The sequence below is a fragment of the Micropterus dolomieu genome, linkage group LG09, assembly GCF_021292245.1.
Source record: "Micropterus dolomieu isolate WLL.071019.BEF.003 ecotype Adirondacks linkage group LG09, ASM2129224v1, whole genome shotgun sequence".
Taxonomy (NCBI): domain Eukaryota; kingdom Metazoa; phylum Chordata; class Actinopteri; order Centrarchiformes; family Centrarchidae; genus Micropterus; species Micropterus dolomieu.
Window position 1 is genome coordinate 8,254,886 of NC_060158.1, and position 16,155 is coordinate 8,271,040.

Here is a 16,155-nt window from a genome sequence, read left to right on the forward strand (position 1 = left end):
GATAATCAGTGGTGGAAAGCAGTTTTTGTTAAAGATATACTTTATTGTGCCTGAAGGGAAATGTGTTTTGCACTCTGTCCGTTCTGCAGCTTTGCAAGAACAACACAAAAAATAACAATAAAGTAGACATCTCTCAACATGTACTCTCATGCAACACAGCACATGCTCTCATATATGTAAGACAGTATAACATGCACATTAACTCCTTCTCACAATGGACATTGTTTCCACAAATACTGGCTAAGATGCATTTTGATACATTAATGCTGGCATATTAGTAGTATATGTCAGAGGGTATTGTATTTTTTTTATTCTAGCACATTTATTTAACATCCATAGTTAGTGGTTGCTTTTCAGATTAAAATTTTAAATATAAAACATGATTAGCTTGTAAATGTTAAAATGGGGCTATATCGACTTCATCCCTCATCACAGGTTGCAGATGTCACTTGGAGGTGGTCAGTTCAACCAAGAGCGGATTTTTCCTTCTTATTTAGACATTTTTTGGAAACAAAATGATTAGATTAGAAATATCGGACAAATACACATACTTTTGTGCAGCAGAAATATATATTTTTTGTGCTATCCAATTCTGTATACTCTTGATCCCCTCAGACTGGGGATCACTGCATACAATAAACTACCCAGAGTGACGGAGTCAAGTCACATTACTTGGACTGAAGTCAAACTAGAGTTACAAATATGAAGACTTTAGACTCAACTTGATAAAATCATGAAAAGACTTGCAACTTGACTTTAATGCATCATAACAATAACAAAAATTGAATGTACATAATAATACATGCACTTGTAAAGTGCCATTGAGTGCTTCTGAAGTACTTTACTTGAATACAATTTTGACTGCAGGACTTTCCGGTATTTCCCTGTTTCATTTTGTCTAACTTGACAAAGCTGTTACTCATTCCTCCTCCCTCCACTGAGGGAAACCCATCAGGAAATACCAACTGTAGAAAACAACGTCACTTCCGAGAAACTTTTTTCTCAGCTATTACGTCAGGTCTTAAAATAACTGCGTGCAGTTAAAATATTGAACGTTTCTGTCCTGGTATATCCATCCAGGTATTATAAGAAGTTTTCACGAAATTATGACATGAACTTATAAATAACAGTGTAAATTGTTTGCCTTTTGCCATGGACATACACACTCCATGCTGTAGATGTCTCTAGAATCCAGGGGTAAAATTTTACACTGGCTCCATGCATAAACCATAGAAGAAAATAACCAGGAAACGCTACACTTTAGCATGAGGAATTTCCACTGTTTTCATGGGAGAAGTTGATGGAGCTGCCTGCAACAAACAGGTGTGACATTACATGTTAGATAATTGCCCCTAAATGTTTTCACCATTCCTTTTAGGCTAATTGCACGTGTTATGTCGTTAAACAGAAGGTGGAGCATAAACTACAGTCCCAGCAGATGTGAATCAGTCTTGGATCTTTGCCCTTCTGTTAAATTAGGATGGAGAAGGTGATCAACTGTTTCAAGAAAAAGCCAGATGCTGTGTCCAGACTGATCTGCTTCCCCTGGGCAGGTGGAGGCTCCATGCACTATGCACGCTGGGGAAATGTCCTCAATAGCTCCATAGAAGGTAAGGAGCCTGGAAGAAGAGGCATAAGTTTTGCACTGTTTATTTAAACTCTTCACAATTTCAAAGATGTTTGTAAATATTTCTAAGCAGAACTAAACATTAAGGCCATTGCAGTCATTGCAACCTCATTAGCATCACACACCCACTCAATCACCATCTTACCCTACTGCCCTCTGGGTGCAGGTACAGAGCACTGAGGTGCAGGAGGGCTTGCTTTGGGAAAAGCCTAATCCCCTCAGCCATAGCCGCATTAAAAAGGCCTCGCTGAACTGGCTTGAGAGTGTACAGTCATTGTTTGTTGTTATTGTGTGCTGTTTTCAGATGTGTATAGTGCTGTGCAAAGGAATTTCCCCTAGGAGACAATAAAGTCTGCTGTATTATTTTAACTAGAGTAAATCAACTAAAAAAGCAATTAGGGGAACTGGAGCTTCAAAATGAAGCCCCATGTACTGTGAAAACAAAGTCTACACTTATTAAAGTTTGGTTATATTTTTACTTGAAACACCTTTTCTGTCACTTTCAGTGTTTTCTGTAAAACTTCCGGGCAGAGAGAGTCGAGCCAAAGAGCCGTTCTTTCAGAACATGCAGCAGATTGTGGATGAGGTTATTGGTGTTTTGTTACCAGTGCTGCAAGAGAAGCCATTTGCTCTGTTTGGGCACAGGTATGATAATAGGATAGGATCAATAATAGGGCCTTCATAAGTAACCTCCCATCTCTCATGACAGCACAATCATCTCCTCTCACTTTTTTATGTTTCCTTTTTATTCCACCACTTACAACTTTTTCTAATCTGTTAACGGTTGCACTATACTGATCTGTTTTAGTTTTGGTGCCTTCACAAGTTTCGCCGTGGCAGATGATCTGAAGAGAGTGCACAACCTTGAACCAGTTCACATCTTCCTGTCTGGGGCTTCTGCACCTTATGTGAGTTATTACATTAAGCAGGATATACACTCAATATAAGCTGCACCTAAGCAGTACTGGGTACATTACAAGCAAAATAATAAAAGTCATCAAACAGTCTGCAAACTCTGTCGATAAAGTGTACTAATGTTCAGATTTTAGTTTATATTTTAAAGCCTGTAGACAAGTATGTAGAACTGTCTTAAAGGATTGCAGATAGTAGCACCTTAATAATGAAGGCTTGTAATTAGGACTGGGCGATATGACCAAAAATGTTATCACGATAAAAACATTTCATATCATTCGATATTGGAAATTATCATGATAAATGTCAAATCATTATTTCTTTCAAGTTTAAAGGCTGATTTTTGCTCTATAGTGAAAGTTGAAGAACCCAGGTAGTTAATTCTGGTTTAAAACTTTTCTTTGTGGTAAGAATGTGACAAACACAACGCCTAACAGTGGATCACTTAACAAATCTGAGGTAGAACATTCAAAATCATTATAATAAAATCTTTTTTCAACAAATATGATCAGTAAATCTTTTTTTAGTCCCTTTTCCTCAACAAATTAATATCTTAATAGAATAATTAAGTGCAAATTAGTTAATTAAAACATTTATTGAGGATATATTGAACATTTTTTATATTATTGATTAAAATTATATTGTTAATTAATAATTATCATTATTGTTTTATTGCCCAGCCCTACTTGTAATTAATCTACACATTATAAAATCTTAACCACAGACCCCATAATATTTTCTTTTCCATGGCTTTAGTTTTAAAGTTTTCTATAATTCAAAATGAGAATAATATTCATTATAATGCTCTGCAAGTAAAAACAATTGCTAGTTAAAATGCATACATTTATTCATGTTCAAGTAATTAAATCTGCATTGTGAAGCCATACATTTGCCTAATGAAAGAATGTTGATAATTATTTAGTGAGGTAAGTCATCAGTCCACTTTAGTACAACACCGCCTGAAGAAAAAGAACCAAGTTCAATAAATATAATCACACATCCTATATTAACATCCATCCATTCCATTTTCTAAACCACCTCTCCAGCTTATCTTTGATAATGTATGGAGGAAAATCTTCAAAGACGTTCTCAGACACCATAAAGTCTTTAATAACAGGCACATAAGACTAAAACAACCTGTAAACTGAGAAGTATAAATCCTGCATGCTGTTGTTCATGTGCATTCTTTTTTTTCAGATTCCAAACTTAGCCAATGAAGGTCTGCGGTCATAGATAGTAACAACGTACCACTTATAGCTAAGCCTCTTTAAGAGAAGAGAAGAACTTGGTGTTGATAATATACCATTTATATGTTGTCTTTTAGTCAGAGATACGCATCAAAGCCCCAAAGAGAAGCGACTTATCTGATGACGATTTTCTCAAGTGGTTGATTTTGATTGGAGGAACACCCCCTGAGCTGCTGGCAAACCCTGAAGTCCTGAAGCTCTTCCTTCCCGCCCTCAAGGCCGACCTACATGTTGTGGAGAACTACAAGTGGGTGGCAAGTTTGTTGCTTAATTTAATCTGTATTTAACCATTAATATTAAATAATTGTGAGATCCAGATTGAATGTCTGTACTGACTGGAGTTGGACTTTCCCACAGGTGTAACAAGCCAGACAGTCCATTCCTCTCCTGCCCAGTCACATGTTTTGATGGAAAGGAGGACATTCCTCATGACTTACAAGGCCAGTCCTGTGATTATTACTCACTCACTCCACCCTATTACACATAGGGCTTATGTAGGTTTCTGGATGCTGAATATCAGAAATCACTGAACATCTCTACAAATTTATTTTAGATGACAAATACATACAGTGCACATCAGAAAGTGTCCTAGAGAAAGACACTTGAACTCCACTGGAAAAATACTAATATTACTCTAAAATGCATATCAGATAATAGAGAGTATCTGTAGGTGTTCACATAAAATCATAGTATAAATGTATGTTGGTACAGAACTCCATGTGCCCTCTGTTTGTGCTGAAGACAATGAATGAAAGAATCATCTCAGTGTAAGTTGTCTCTCTGTTCATATTATTATTAATTGTAATTAAATGTATTCAACAGCTTGGAAAGACATCACATCAGGAGATTTCACAGTCAGGATGCTTGACGGATCACATTTTTACCTGAAGGATTCTGGAAATGAAGAAATTCTATTAGACTACATCACAAAACAACTGGAAACATCAGAAATGGACTATTTATAATGAGTTATGTGAACAAGTGTCACGTGGATATAAAAAGAGTAATTTGGTTGGCTCCACATCGATCAATATTAGGGCTGTAACTATTATTTTTATTATTTATTAATCTGATGGTTATTTTAGGTGGTCATAAAATGGCCAGGATAGCTGAAGGCGGATTCTTTTTATTTGCCTTACTTTTATAAATACTACTCATTTATTAACATCAGTTTGATGTAATTGTGCAGGATTTTGTTGAAAGGCTCATTTTCATCTGCAGTCCAAATGTGCATGCTCTAACAATACTCATAGGTCTTTATTTTACAATATAAAATTACTTTTTGGGGGGGATAAATGATTAATCAATTATCAACGCAGCTCTAATAATTGATGAAATGACAGTGTAACCAACGCCATAAAGACTTTTTTCTTCATTATTATTTTTAAAACCATATTTTAAGTGCGTAATGTTCAAAATCATGTCAGTTAGTCAAGGTACGTGAATTGTAATTCGCTTGTGCACAGATTTGAAATGTCTACATAAAAACAAATTTAATTTGTGAATAAATATAATTTGTCTTTATCATACATGTGACATTTTCACAGTAGTCTTATTCTTCAAGTTTAATATTCACCCTCAAGTACTAAGGTAGAGACAAGTGAGAAAACACACAAAAACATTATATTCAGATTATAGATTAATTATTTCTGTAACACACTAATTAAATAACACAATTCATAACTATCAGCATTTTTGAAGAACGGCTTCTGCATCACATTCTGGGTTCAAGTCATTCACAGTTTGAATGGTTTACTCTGAACCAGAGGAGGAAATAAGACAATGTTCAACATGTGCTGGTAAATAACATGCCACTGTGCATACAGGACCTCACGCTTTATGTGCTCAGTGAAGGGTGAAGTTAGAGCAACAACAGAAACTGCCTCAAGAGCACAAAGGTTATGGGATTGTGAATCTTTTGTCTAGAAATTCTGGACTAACATTAAACAATGGCACGAAAAAGAAAACATTATAGTCAATATTTTGAGAGTAGACGATGCAAAGTTTTGTGTCTATGGCAGCCAGGTTAAAGGGAGATAAGGGAGGGGTGGCATGATGCTATGACTGGCCGCCGTCTCCACGAGAAGGAGGTGGAGGTGGCGGCAGGTGCTCGTCTGTCTGCTGCGTGGCAGGAGTGTCAGCCAGCGCGAAGGAGTCAGTGGAGCGAGTGCTGGTGCGAAGAGGAGCCAGGCGGCGCAGTGTGCTGGGCGTCCACGGCAGCCTCGCCTGGGCTTGCTGCGAAGGAGCCACCATACTGTTGACGGGCTCGGCCTCCGCCAGCCATGGAGGGATCTGCACCTGCGGCATGACGTCCAGGTCTGGCATGAATGCTGGATTCTCAATTCCACCTGAATGAAAGAAAGACACTGAGTGAGTGTACATTGGTGGAAAGTAATTAAGTATATTTACTTGTAAAGTAGGCCTACATAAGTAGAACTTTGAAGTACTTTATTTCCTTTTTTTTTACATTCTATTTCTACTGAACTACAGTTCAGAAGCAAATATTGTACTTTCACTACATTTATATGACAGCTATATTTACTAGTTACTTTTCAGGTTGAGATTTTACATTAAATATAATACATTTTTAAGATTAAACCAGTGGTTATAAACCACCTAACCCCTAACCCTAACCCTACAAAGCCTCTTGTCACATTTCTAATGCTTTAGCAGTTCACTAAAAGCAATTTTCCCCTCTAAACTTCTCACATGATTTCATATCAAATAACTCAAAGATATAAAATTATCAAATGTTTCACAGAAACGTGTTTTTAGAGAAACATCCAAAAAAATCAATTCAAATCTGTGTAGCAGCAACTGTTTTTTCTTCTTATCTGACCCTTTGGAGGGGCCCAAAATGAGTACCGAACCTTTTGTGTATTGCAATGTGTCTTGACATAATGGTGGCCTGGTTGAATGTTGAGCCAATTTGCTGGAGTTTTGATTAGTTGTTATTTATTCTGATGATCTTTATGGAGAATGTCCTGTTAGCATGTGGGCAAGAGGGTTGATGACACAAATCCTTTACTAGTTGGATGGAAAAACGTTTCAGTATGTTTTTATCTTCAGTCTGGCTTTCCTAATCTCTGTGGCTAGTTATGGGGAAATATTATCAGAGAATCCCTTTATATACATTGATTACTGACTGCCTACGACATTGTTAGACTCAGTTTCAAAACAGATCTCTTTATATATGTATTATTATGACTGTATTGTTCAACTTGTGCAATAAACAATCTGCTTTTTGTGCAGTTAAGTCTTCAAATGTCCTTTTTCTTCTTTTACATCAACAGCTAAATAACAGTATTTTATTGGTTATACAGTAGTACTGTAAAAAATACAGTAATATTTTCATAATAGTGTATTACTGTACTTGATTATACAGTATGCCAAAAAATAACAGTATATTACTTTACTTCATTATACAGTATGGCAAAAAATAACAGTATAATACTGTACTTGAAAATAACAGTACATATACTGTACTTTATTTTACAGTATGCTAAACACTACTGTAGTTGGTTTTATAGTAATTTTACCGTAGAATGAAATACAGCAACTACTGGATAATTGTTGCCAGTAAGTTACTGTTAATTTGACTATAAACATCTTACAGTGAACTAGATACAGCAGACATCATAAATAATATCAGTCACAAGAGACAAAAAATAACTATTTATATTTAAAGTACATTTTGAATATAATACTTTTGTACTTTCACCTGAGTGGGTTTGAATAAAATATTTTTAACTGAGTATATTTAGAACCTTGTATTGGTACTTTTACAACCAAGTTTACTTAAGATCGGAGTATTTCTTCCTCTACTGGTTAAAGACAGCGGATTTGTTTTACCTCCAGCTCTGTGGTTGACCCTCATGGGATATGAACTGGCTGAGGCCTCATAGCCAGAGGTGCTGTCTCCCTCTGAGAACTCAAAATCTAGGGAAAAAAAGAGAAATTGCTTTTAAAGTTGCACTTTTTCATTAAGCACTTGGACAACTCATTATGAACATATTTTCTACACTGAAATACAAACCTTCATCAGCCGAGTGGTAGCTTTTACTTTTGTCCATTGATTTTCCATTTGGCATCTGAAGCAGGTAGAGAAGTCAGTTTATTTGTAAATCATCTTAAAAAGATATTAAATTTGAAAAACAAAGCTGTAATGCACATTTTAGGGCTGGGTATTTGCAATAGTAACACATTTTGGTATGGTGGTATTTGGTATGAAAATGTTACTTTTTAATACCTTATTTGAGAAATATAATAATTTTTCTGCAAAACCAAAATGCTCAAATTCTAAATCTAAACACAATGAGAAAATTAAATAGTATGAAATTGGCAAAATTATGATTTAAATCAGGTTCCATCGGATCAGACAATAAGTTTCCAAGATTACAAATCTGAACAGATAATTGATTACAGTTTTCACTACTTCCCAGTTTTGATACTTAATGCTATGAACACCTTTTGTTACTACTAAAAAGTACTTAAGTTCAATACCCAGCCCTTTGGTTATTGTGTAAAACTCCATGGATATTATGATATATATTGTCTAATAAAAATAAATTCTCAGGCTCTGACCTTTTTCTGCTGGTCTTTCTTTGTGTGCTTGGTAATTGTCTTGGGTGGAGCAACTCCCATCTTTGCAGACTTAAACGACTCCAAACGATTCTTCATGGTCCTCTGGAAGATCTCCTGCACCTCATTTTCATCTGTGTTGACATCAAAATGGCTCCGGCTGTACCTGTGCAGGTGCTTCAAACCAGAAAACAAGAAACAAAAATTGGAAGAGTCAATATGAGAATTTGAGAACTGATAAGAGAGAAGAAGTCTGTAACCCATTATTCATCATGAGCTTTAAAAATAGTTTTTTTTTAAAGGGACAAATTTACACACAAAGGAGTGGCCTACCACTCAACCTGTGAGTTGTATAGCTGATGTCTTCTGTGGCTTCTAAAGTTAGAAAAAATATCCCTGATATGGGTTATCATGCATTACAAAGTGGGGGGTGGAGCGTTTGAAAGAAGTGGGCAATTAGGAGGCAGGTGGTATCTAATAAAAGGATACAGCATTTCTGGGGCATAGTCGGGAAGAAAAATTAGGATATCTTGGCCTCTGTTTCATCAATTTTGTGTCTTGACTCATCCAGCGATATGAAAGTGTACACTTTCTGTTTACGTAGCCTACATAGGTGACTGAAAATAATTACCTGTTTCCTGCCCTTGTACAGATGCTGCTGCAGCAGGTGGTGAGAGTTAACATCCTCTGTTTCCCTCACACCATTCATGCTCTGCTTCTGCATTTCCAGGCTCACTGATGGTACAGGGTCTCTTCTACAGCAGAAAAAGCATCATGTCAGTTACTTCATGTCTTTAGCACACTGAAGTACAGCTCTAATATCATGCTTCTTGTGAATAATTGGAGCTAGATGGTCAGTGCTGTTTCCAACTGTGAAAAGATGCTTTGACTGCTTGTGGTCACCAGGTGGCAGTGTCTGTGCAGATCTTGTGTGAGTAGATGTTCATTAAGTGCATCCAAGATGACTGCAGCTGACTTTCGCTGACTTTCGCTGACTTTCGCTGACTTGATAGTCTAACATGAGCTGCAGGCAACTGCAGGGGCAGGTTATAAAAACGGTGCTGTCAAGTCGGACACATTCTACCTGCATGAGCTTACTATGAGCTGAGATCAATGACCAGGAAATAGTGTGTCAAGAATCCACCGTGCCTGAGACGAAAGAACCAAAAGGATCCAAGAGCAACCTCTAACGCAGTATCAATTACTGCTCGTGCACGCTTTGCTCAGCATCCCTGCTCGCGAATGCTCTCACTCAGTCAAGCTCAACATCTTCCACATGCAGCTTCAGAAGTTTTGCAAACACAATGGCTGAGAAACAACCACCAGCTACGAAAGAATTGCCAATCCATCCTTTGACAACAACAATGTGTAGTACAAAACACGTTTGTGAACACTTCCAGGTCCCGCACGGAGCTTCAGGCTCATAATGTTTAATGCCATGGGGCCAAAGAGGCATGATGAATAACTTATAGGTGGACAGTGGTGTAGCTTACTAGCCTCTCATCCCAATGTTAGATGTTCTCGGGAGTTCTCGGCCAGCTAATCGTATTCGGTCTTCTATTTAGACTACCTTGCAGTTTTAGCTCCCCTGTAATAGTGGTGTAAATTGTGTATGGTTTGCTCACCTCATTGGGGACATTGCACCGTAATCGTCAGCCATGATGTCAGGCATGACATCTGCAAAGTCGTCAACAAATTTTTTCTTGAAGTCGATGAACGCAGTATCATTGCGGATAAACTCCAGAGAGCCTCTACGTTCCCCCTGCAAGACCGAGACAAGAGGACTTCTTTTACCAACTGTCAGTGACCAGCAATGAATTTTGTTTGTTTTCTTCCACTTGAACAAAATACACTTACTTGAACAAAACAACAACAAACGTATGCAGCATATGAACCTCACCTCTGCCACGTAGCTCATTGCATCCTTGAGGTTCAGCTGATGGAAGACATTAAAGACATGGTCGAGGTTCTTCCTCGCTGAAGGCTTCATTAAAAACCTCGTCATCCACTTCTCCTCAAAATGATTCCACCTTTATTTCGAGACAGGAGTCAACTGTAATTCATTCAAACAGTTAGGACATTTTACAAGTTAAAACTTTTAAGAAGTCTTTACTTACTTGTCCCTCATGTAGTTATGTCCTATTTGTCCAGATATATCTTCTATGGCAACAAGCATGTGATCAAACACCTAAACAACAAGAACAGAGATTCTGTAATAGCTGAAATGCAGCCTGGAGATTATGGTTCTTGATGTTGTTAAATATTTAATTTAGAGCTTTACCTTGTTCTGCACTTTTTCTATGAGTGTGAGCTCAGCTATTGCAGCTCTCTTAACATTAAGCCAGGTGACCAGAGGTTTCATCGTTATTCCCTGCAACAGGAGATTCAAGTAATAGTTTAGCAAAATTAAGCTCTTCTGTGTTTTGTGTGTAATCTACAAAGAATGTACCAATAACTATTTTATCTATGTGACAAGACAGAAAAGTGGTTACCTGAATAATGACAGTGAAGTACACTACAATGAGAGTAGTGCTGACCATCAGATTCTTTTCCTTTATCTTGTTCTCATCCAGCAACATAGCCAGGCCATATGCAACAGCCCCTCGCAGGCCACCGTAGCTCATAATCACCTGATCTATGAATGACACGGGGACCAGCCTGTATCTGTTCAGCATCCAGGTGAGGATAAAGGTACCTGTAGTATAGATTCACACAAACACAGTCTGTTTTGTGACCTCTGAAATCAGAGAGAGTACTGTTTGCATACAAAACTGACAGCAAAAAACAAAATCTCACCGATGAATCTATAGATAAAGATGAAGAAGAGCGTGAGGAGGATAAACCCTGTGTTCCAGACCCAGATTGTCGTGTCAATGGCCGAGATGCCGAGGAACACAAAGATGATGGTTTCTGATCCGTTGGCAAAAACCTTCATGACATATCTCACTGTGTTGACCGAATTTTCATCCATATTTGCATTTATGTATTTCTGGCAGCAAACACCACAGAAGACGATCCTACAGAACAAAAACACAGAAATACAATTTTAGCTTCCTTCTGTCACAGTTTTGGGTTGTTTTTGATCTAAGTCCTAGTCCTAGTCTGTCTGGTGTTTTGTACCGTGTTTGTTTCCGGGCTGCCCTGATTACCGTAATGTGTCACACCTGAAGCCTGTGTGTGTTGTGTGTGTCATTATATATGACCTCCCTTTCTGTTCAGTCTGTCACTCGGCTTCCAGAATATTATAATATAAAATATTATCTAAATATAGTTATATAAATGTAATAAAATGTTCACAGAAATAATGAACAGATGATATGTTTTTCATGGAGAAGGCTACTTACGAAAGGATGGAAGACAGGGAGAGCATCTCAGCAGTCAGGTAGGAGAGGTATCCCAATACAAAGATGAAGCCTGGCTCAATGATCTTGATGTTTTTAGTGCATCTGGTCAGAAGAGAGACCAGCAGGCCAAACACAAAGCCCAAGAGGGAACCACCAAACGCCACCACAAAGAAGGAAACTGAAAAGAGAGGGGGAAAGGACACATGTTCATGTTATCCAGCAAGTAAGATTGTAAGCTATTTGATTTACAGTTTTTATCCTAGTCCTCTGTAAACATGTCTGCTTTCATACAGCACCTCTGAAACCAAACCTCCAGTAGAGTTGCCTAAGTCAGGCAGTACCACTACTAACTATTCTCATCCTCCTTGATCTGAGTACAGCGTTTGACACCATCTCTCCTGCACAGATTAGTCTCTGTTGGTTTCACTGACACACCCTTGGACTGGTTTAAATCATATCTCTCTGGCCGCACTCATCCAACTCAAACATTTCAAATCAGAGCTATGCCCTGTCACTACCGGTGTTCCCCAAATCCTGGTTCTCTTGCAACTTCCTCAAACTTAACAGTGACAAAACCGAGGTTCTCCTCATTGGCACCAAACCCACTTTGACTAAATCTGACAGTTTTTCTCTTACCATTGACAACTTACCATTGACAGTTTACCCCTCCCCTCAGTTTAAGAGTCTGGGTGTGATCCTTGACAACACACTTTAATTTCAAGCTCACATTAATAATGTCACTCGGTCTGCATACTTCCATTTACGTAATATTAATCACCTCCGACCGTCTCTCTCACCCACTACTACAGCCATTCTCGTTCACACACTGGTCCCATCCGCATTGATTATTGTAATTCTCTTCTCGTTGGTCTTCCTCTCAAATCCATACATAAACTGGTGCGGCCCGTATCATCACCAGAACCCTTTCTATTAATCATATTACTCCTGTCCTTAAGCAGCTTCATTGACTCCCAGTTAAATACCACATTGATTTCAAGATTCTGCTCCTGACCTACAAGGCCTTTCATAACCTCGCTCCTCTGTACCTCACTGACCTCCTTCATATTAACGCACCCACCCGTACGGTCTTCTTCTTCTATTCACCTCACTGTACCTCCTGCTACATTGACCACTGTGGGGTTCAGAGAATTCAGCCGCTCCTGCCCCTTGTCTCTGGAACTTTCTTCCACCAGACAAATGCAGCATTGACTCGCTTTCCATTTTTAAATCCTGCCTGAAAACACATTTTTTAAAACTGGCATATCCCAGGTGATCACTCTTTCTCAATCTTTGTTTCCAGTTGTTATGTACCCTGATTTCATGCACTGTAATTATTGTTGTTAAGTTTATCGATTTATTGCTGTACTGTGTTATTATGTTTTGTGAGGTGACCTTGAGTGTTTAGAAAAGCCCCTATAAATAAAATGTATTATTATTATTATTATTATTATTATTACCACCTACACCAAATTCATAGTTACATTCAATCCTAATAAATGCCAGTCCTTACCTATTCCTTTAATGATCTCTGCAGCATTAATTTTAGATCCTCCCAGTGACACAAACGCATCAAATACATTGAAGAGCACCTAAGAGAAGAAGTAGACAATTCAGTTTCTTTGGGAGGTAGAATAAGGACATGGACATGACAGTATAATTACTGGACATATATACATAATTTCAAATGCTTTCTTCTTTTTTTGTCATTGCTCCTTATCTGCAGCTTCTATATTGTCTTTGAATTGCCTGACACAAGGTTTTGTGAAACTTTCCCGTAATTTGGGCCTGTAATGCAGATTGCTCACATGAATTTATGTGACTTTCATTTTCCAAATTTAAGAATAATTACCTTTTTTTTTTTTTTTAGCTGACTACATGTTTTGAACATTATTTTTGAAAAGCGTTTCTTTCAAGGTTCAAGGTAGCTTTATTATCTACAATGGGCAATTTGGTTCACAGCCAGCCGTACCATATAGATATGAAACAACACCTTATATAAAATTATATTTATAAGGCTGATAACAACAGGGATAAATTAACTTTTTAGCCTATTTGTTCTACATCGTGGCAGACTACATCTGCGCCCTGATGGTAGACGCATGAATTCACCCCACAAGAGATGGCTCAGATAGAGATTGCTAGATTGTTCTTGCTTTCTTTAAGGACATGACCTTGTGTAGGTCATAAAGGTCAAGGCTGTACCAGCAACTGCACTGCATGTAGTGAAATAATTGGGCATACATATTATCTAAATTACAGATGAGGTGTCACCACAGCTCACCGGCACATGACAAAGACCATTTGTGAGCAAAACATTGTCACGTCCTAGTAGAATGAAAGAACTGGGAACAAAAGAGCAGTGTGCAGATATTTTTTGTATTTTTCACACCACCTGCAACAAACAAAGGAATGTGCAACCTCAGATCATTATCATATGAAAATCCCCAAAATTGGACCTGCAAATTACAAAACGCTTTTTTTCAATAAACTTCAGAGGAGTCTATAATTTGAAAGTTTAAAACCTTTCCCTTCCCTCTCATTCTTCTTTGTAGTTTAGAAATGAATGAATGAACAACCACCTCAAAAGCACATTGATTGACCAGTGGAGGATAAAGTTCAGGCAAGATGACAAGACCTTAGTCAGGATAAAGGCCCTTACTTTAAAGAGAAGAATGTTTGCATTCCAATGATGGATGTCTCAGCAAACTCACAAACCATTCTGCTTCTTAGCTAACATAAAAAATAAAGCAGTTGTTGCACAGCATTGTAGCATACGGACCACTGTGACACCATCGTTGAGCAGCGACTCTCCAAACACCAAGATGAAGAGGACCTCGTTGACATGGACTTGTTCAAATACGGCGATGACAGCTACAGGGTCCACAGCAGCAATCAGACTACCGAAGAGAAGATACTGCAGCAGGCCGATGTCCACATCACCTATACAAAGCAGGGCAGGAGACACTTAATCTGGCTTTTATTTAGCTGACCAGTAAGAACCTGTGAGAGACCCGGCCCTTAAACCACCCTATAATCCTGGAGTGTATTTTTTCTAGGATTTCTAAGCAGGTCAATGGACATCTATTCCCGATGGAGATAATGATACCATCTTCATATCATATAAACATAAACAAATTTGTATCATGTCTGTGTGTTCAGATATGACTGATTAGAGACTTAGAGAAAGAGTGTGATTTGGTTTACATTGTCACTCTGACTGATCACATTCACTACACCCCACTACAAGTCTTGATCAGAAAAAAACTTCACAAAAAGTCAGTGGCAGGCAACCTCCTGAAGTGAAACAAAGTAAAGGTCCCGCTTACCCATGGCTCCTCCTTTGGCACACCCCCACAGCGACAGTCCCAAGGTGGCAGCGTTCCAGACGGTCCCAATAACGGCGTAAACCAATATGGCCCCCATGTTGCTGAAAAAGAGCTTGTTTGGCATGGCATAGCCCGTGTCCAGGATGATCTGAGGCAACAGGTAGAAGAAGAATACTCTTGGGCTCAGCCTGAATGTCTGCACCTTGTCTGCACCCCAAACCATCCCACCCAGAACGAAGCCAAAGCAGATGAGTAGGGCACTCTCTGGGATCACATTGGTCACATGGTGGTTAGCCTCGATGACTGAAAAGAGAACAAAGGGATCGTTTTTGAAACACAAATACAATTTTACGTGGGAAAATATCTTGAACTGTCTGTGCCATAGCCAGAGCAAACTGTTGTACAATGTGTTGGTTTTCACTATGGCTTCCAACAAAGAATCAGCAATTGCAGATTCATTATAACCAATTAGACTGAAATTTTTGAGATTTGGGGCAATTGAACTGAGAATGTGCCCTCCTGTTTAATAATAACATGCAGGCTTCTTGAACTTTTATTGCACACATGAGTCACTGACAACATTTCTTTGACAATGACAGGAAGATCTGATGGCCATCTGTCATTTTGACGGATAAAGACTAAGGGCAATCTACTGTACGTTAAGTAACTCAAATGCAACACTGTCAGTAAGCTAAAGGCATACAAATTACATGCAGCACATGTTTTAATTTGCAAATTATATGCTATTAAAAAGGCAATATGTTTCATCCATCCATCGTCAACTGCTTATCCTGCGTACAGGGTCGCAGGGGGCTGGAGCCAATCCCAGCTTACATCAGGTAAAAGACAGGGTACACCCTGAACAGGTCACCAGTCCATCACAGGGCTACACATAGACAGACAACCAGTACTTATATAGTATTATACTTCTATAATGTGTTTATATTTGTGAATGAGAGCGGAAGAGAAGAAGACTAAGTAGAAGATCAGTGAAAACTGTATGATCTTGAATAGGAATAGGAATATTTTTCCACTTATTTTAGCACACAAGCTTTGTGGCATTTAGTATTCATGAAGATCAAATAACAAACAATGAATGATTATAAAAGCTCTACAAC

At 38.2% G+C, this 16,155-nt stretch overlaps 2 protein-coding genes across 3 annotated transcripts in view; one reads left to right on the forward strand and one right to left on the reverse strand.

The window, feature by feature from the left end:
* The first annotated feature begins 1,032 nt into the window (after positions 1-1,032).
* olah (oleoyl-ACP hydrolase) lies at positions 1,033-5,315 on the forward strand. 2 transcript variants are annotated; one of them, XM_046059416.1, is made up of 7 exons: positions 1,033-1,323; positions 1,480-1,610; positions 2,134-2,272; positions 2,436-2,535; positions 3,864-4,033; positions 4,144-4,226; positions 4,609-5,315. In XM_046059416.1, exons 1-7 carry the CDS (start codon positions 1,301-1,303, stop codon positions 4,749-4,751), a joined length of 789 nt encoding a protein of 262 aa, XP_045915372.1. In that variant the 5' UTR covers positions 1,033-1,300; the 3' UTR covers positions 4,752-5,315. The 2 variants fall into 2 exon arrangements, with proteins under 2 accessions (XP_045915372.1, XP_045915373.1); XM_046059417.1 differs by having other exon boundaries at positions 1,034-1,323; positions 1,409-1,610.
* Positions 4,310-16,155, reverse strand: part of slc9a3.1 (solute carrier family 9 member A3, tandem duplicate 1) — a 14,321-nt gene continuing 2,475 nt past the window's right edge. The window contains exons 3-17 of the mRNA XM_046059415.1: positions 15,038-15,239; positions 14,491-14,651; positions 13,222-13,300; positions 11,712-11,889; positions 11,164-11,384; positions 10,860-11,062; positions 10,649-10,738; positions 10,485-10,555; positions 10,268-10,397; positions 9,993-10,129; positions 8,999-9,122; positions 8,371-8,544; positions 7,823-7,877; positions 7,639-7,725; positions 4,310-6,134 (exon numbers count right to left, since the gene is read on the reverse strand). Coding sequence (XP_045915371.1) covers positions 5,845-6,134; positions 7,639-7,725; positions 7,823-7,877; positions 8,371-8,544; positions 8,999-9,122; positions 9,993-10,129; positions 10,268-10,397; positions 10,485-10,555; positions 10,649-10,738; positions 10,860-11,062; positions 11,164-11,384; positions 11,712-11,889; positions 13,222-13,300; positions 14,491-14,651; positions 15,038-15,239 — 2,202 coding nt within the window. The 3' untranslated portion in view covers positions 4,310-5,844. The remainder of the gene's footprint in view (positions 6,135-7,638; positions 7,726-7,822; positions 7,878-8,370; positions 8,545-8,998; positions 9,123-9,992; positions 10,130-10,267; positions 10,398-10,484; positions 10,556-10,648; positions 10,739-10,859; positions 11,063-11,163; positions 11,385-11,711; positions 11,890-13,221; positions 13,301-14,490; positions 14,652-15,037; positions 15,240-16,155) is intronic.

What these genes read in the sequence shown, in the direction of transcription:
- olah (XM_046059416.1), top strand. Translation starts at nt 1,301, where the DNA reads ATGGAGCTGCCTGCAACAAACAG. An exon ending in CCTCAATAGCTCCATAGAAG is followed by an intron (nt 1,611 to 2,133) that starts GTAAGGAGCCTG and finishes TGTCACTTTCAG; the next exon opens with TGTTTTCTGTAAAACTTCCG. An exon ending in CATTCCTCATGACTTACAAG is followed by an intron (nt 4,227 to 4,608) that starts GCCAGTCCTGTG and finishes TGTATTCAACAG; the next exon opens with CTTGGAAAGACATCACATCA.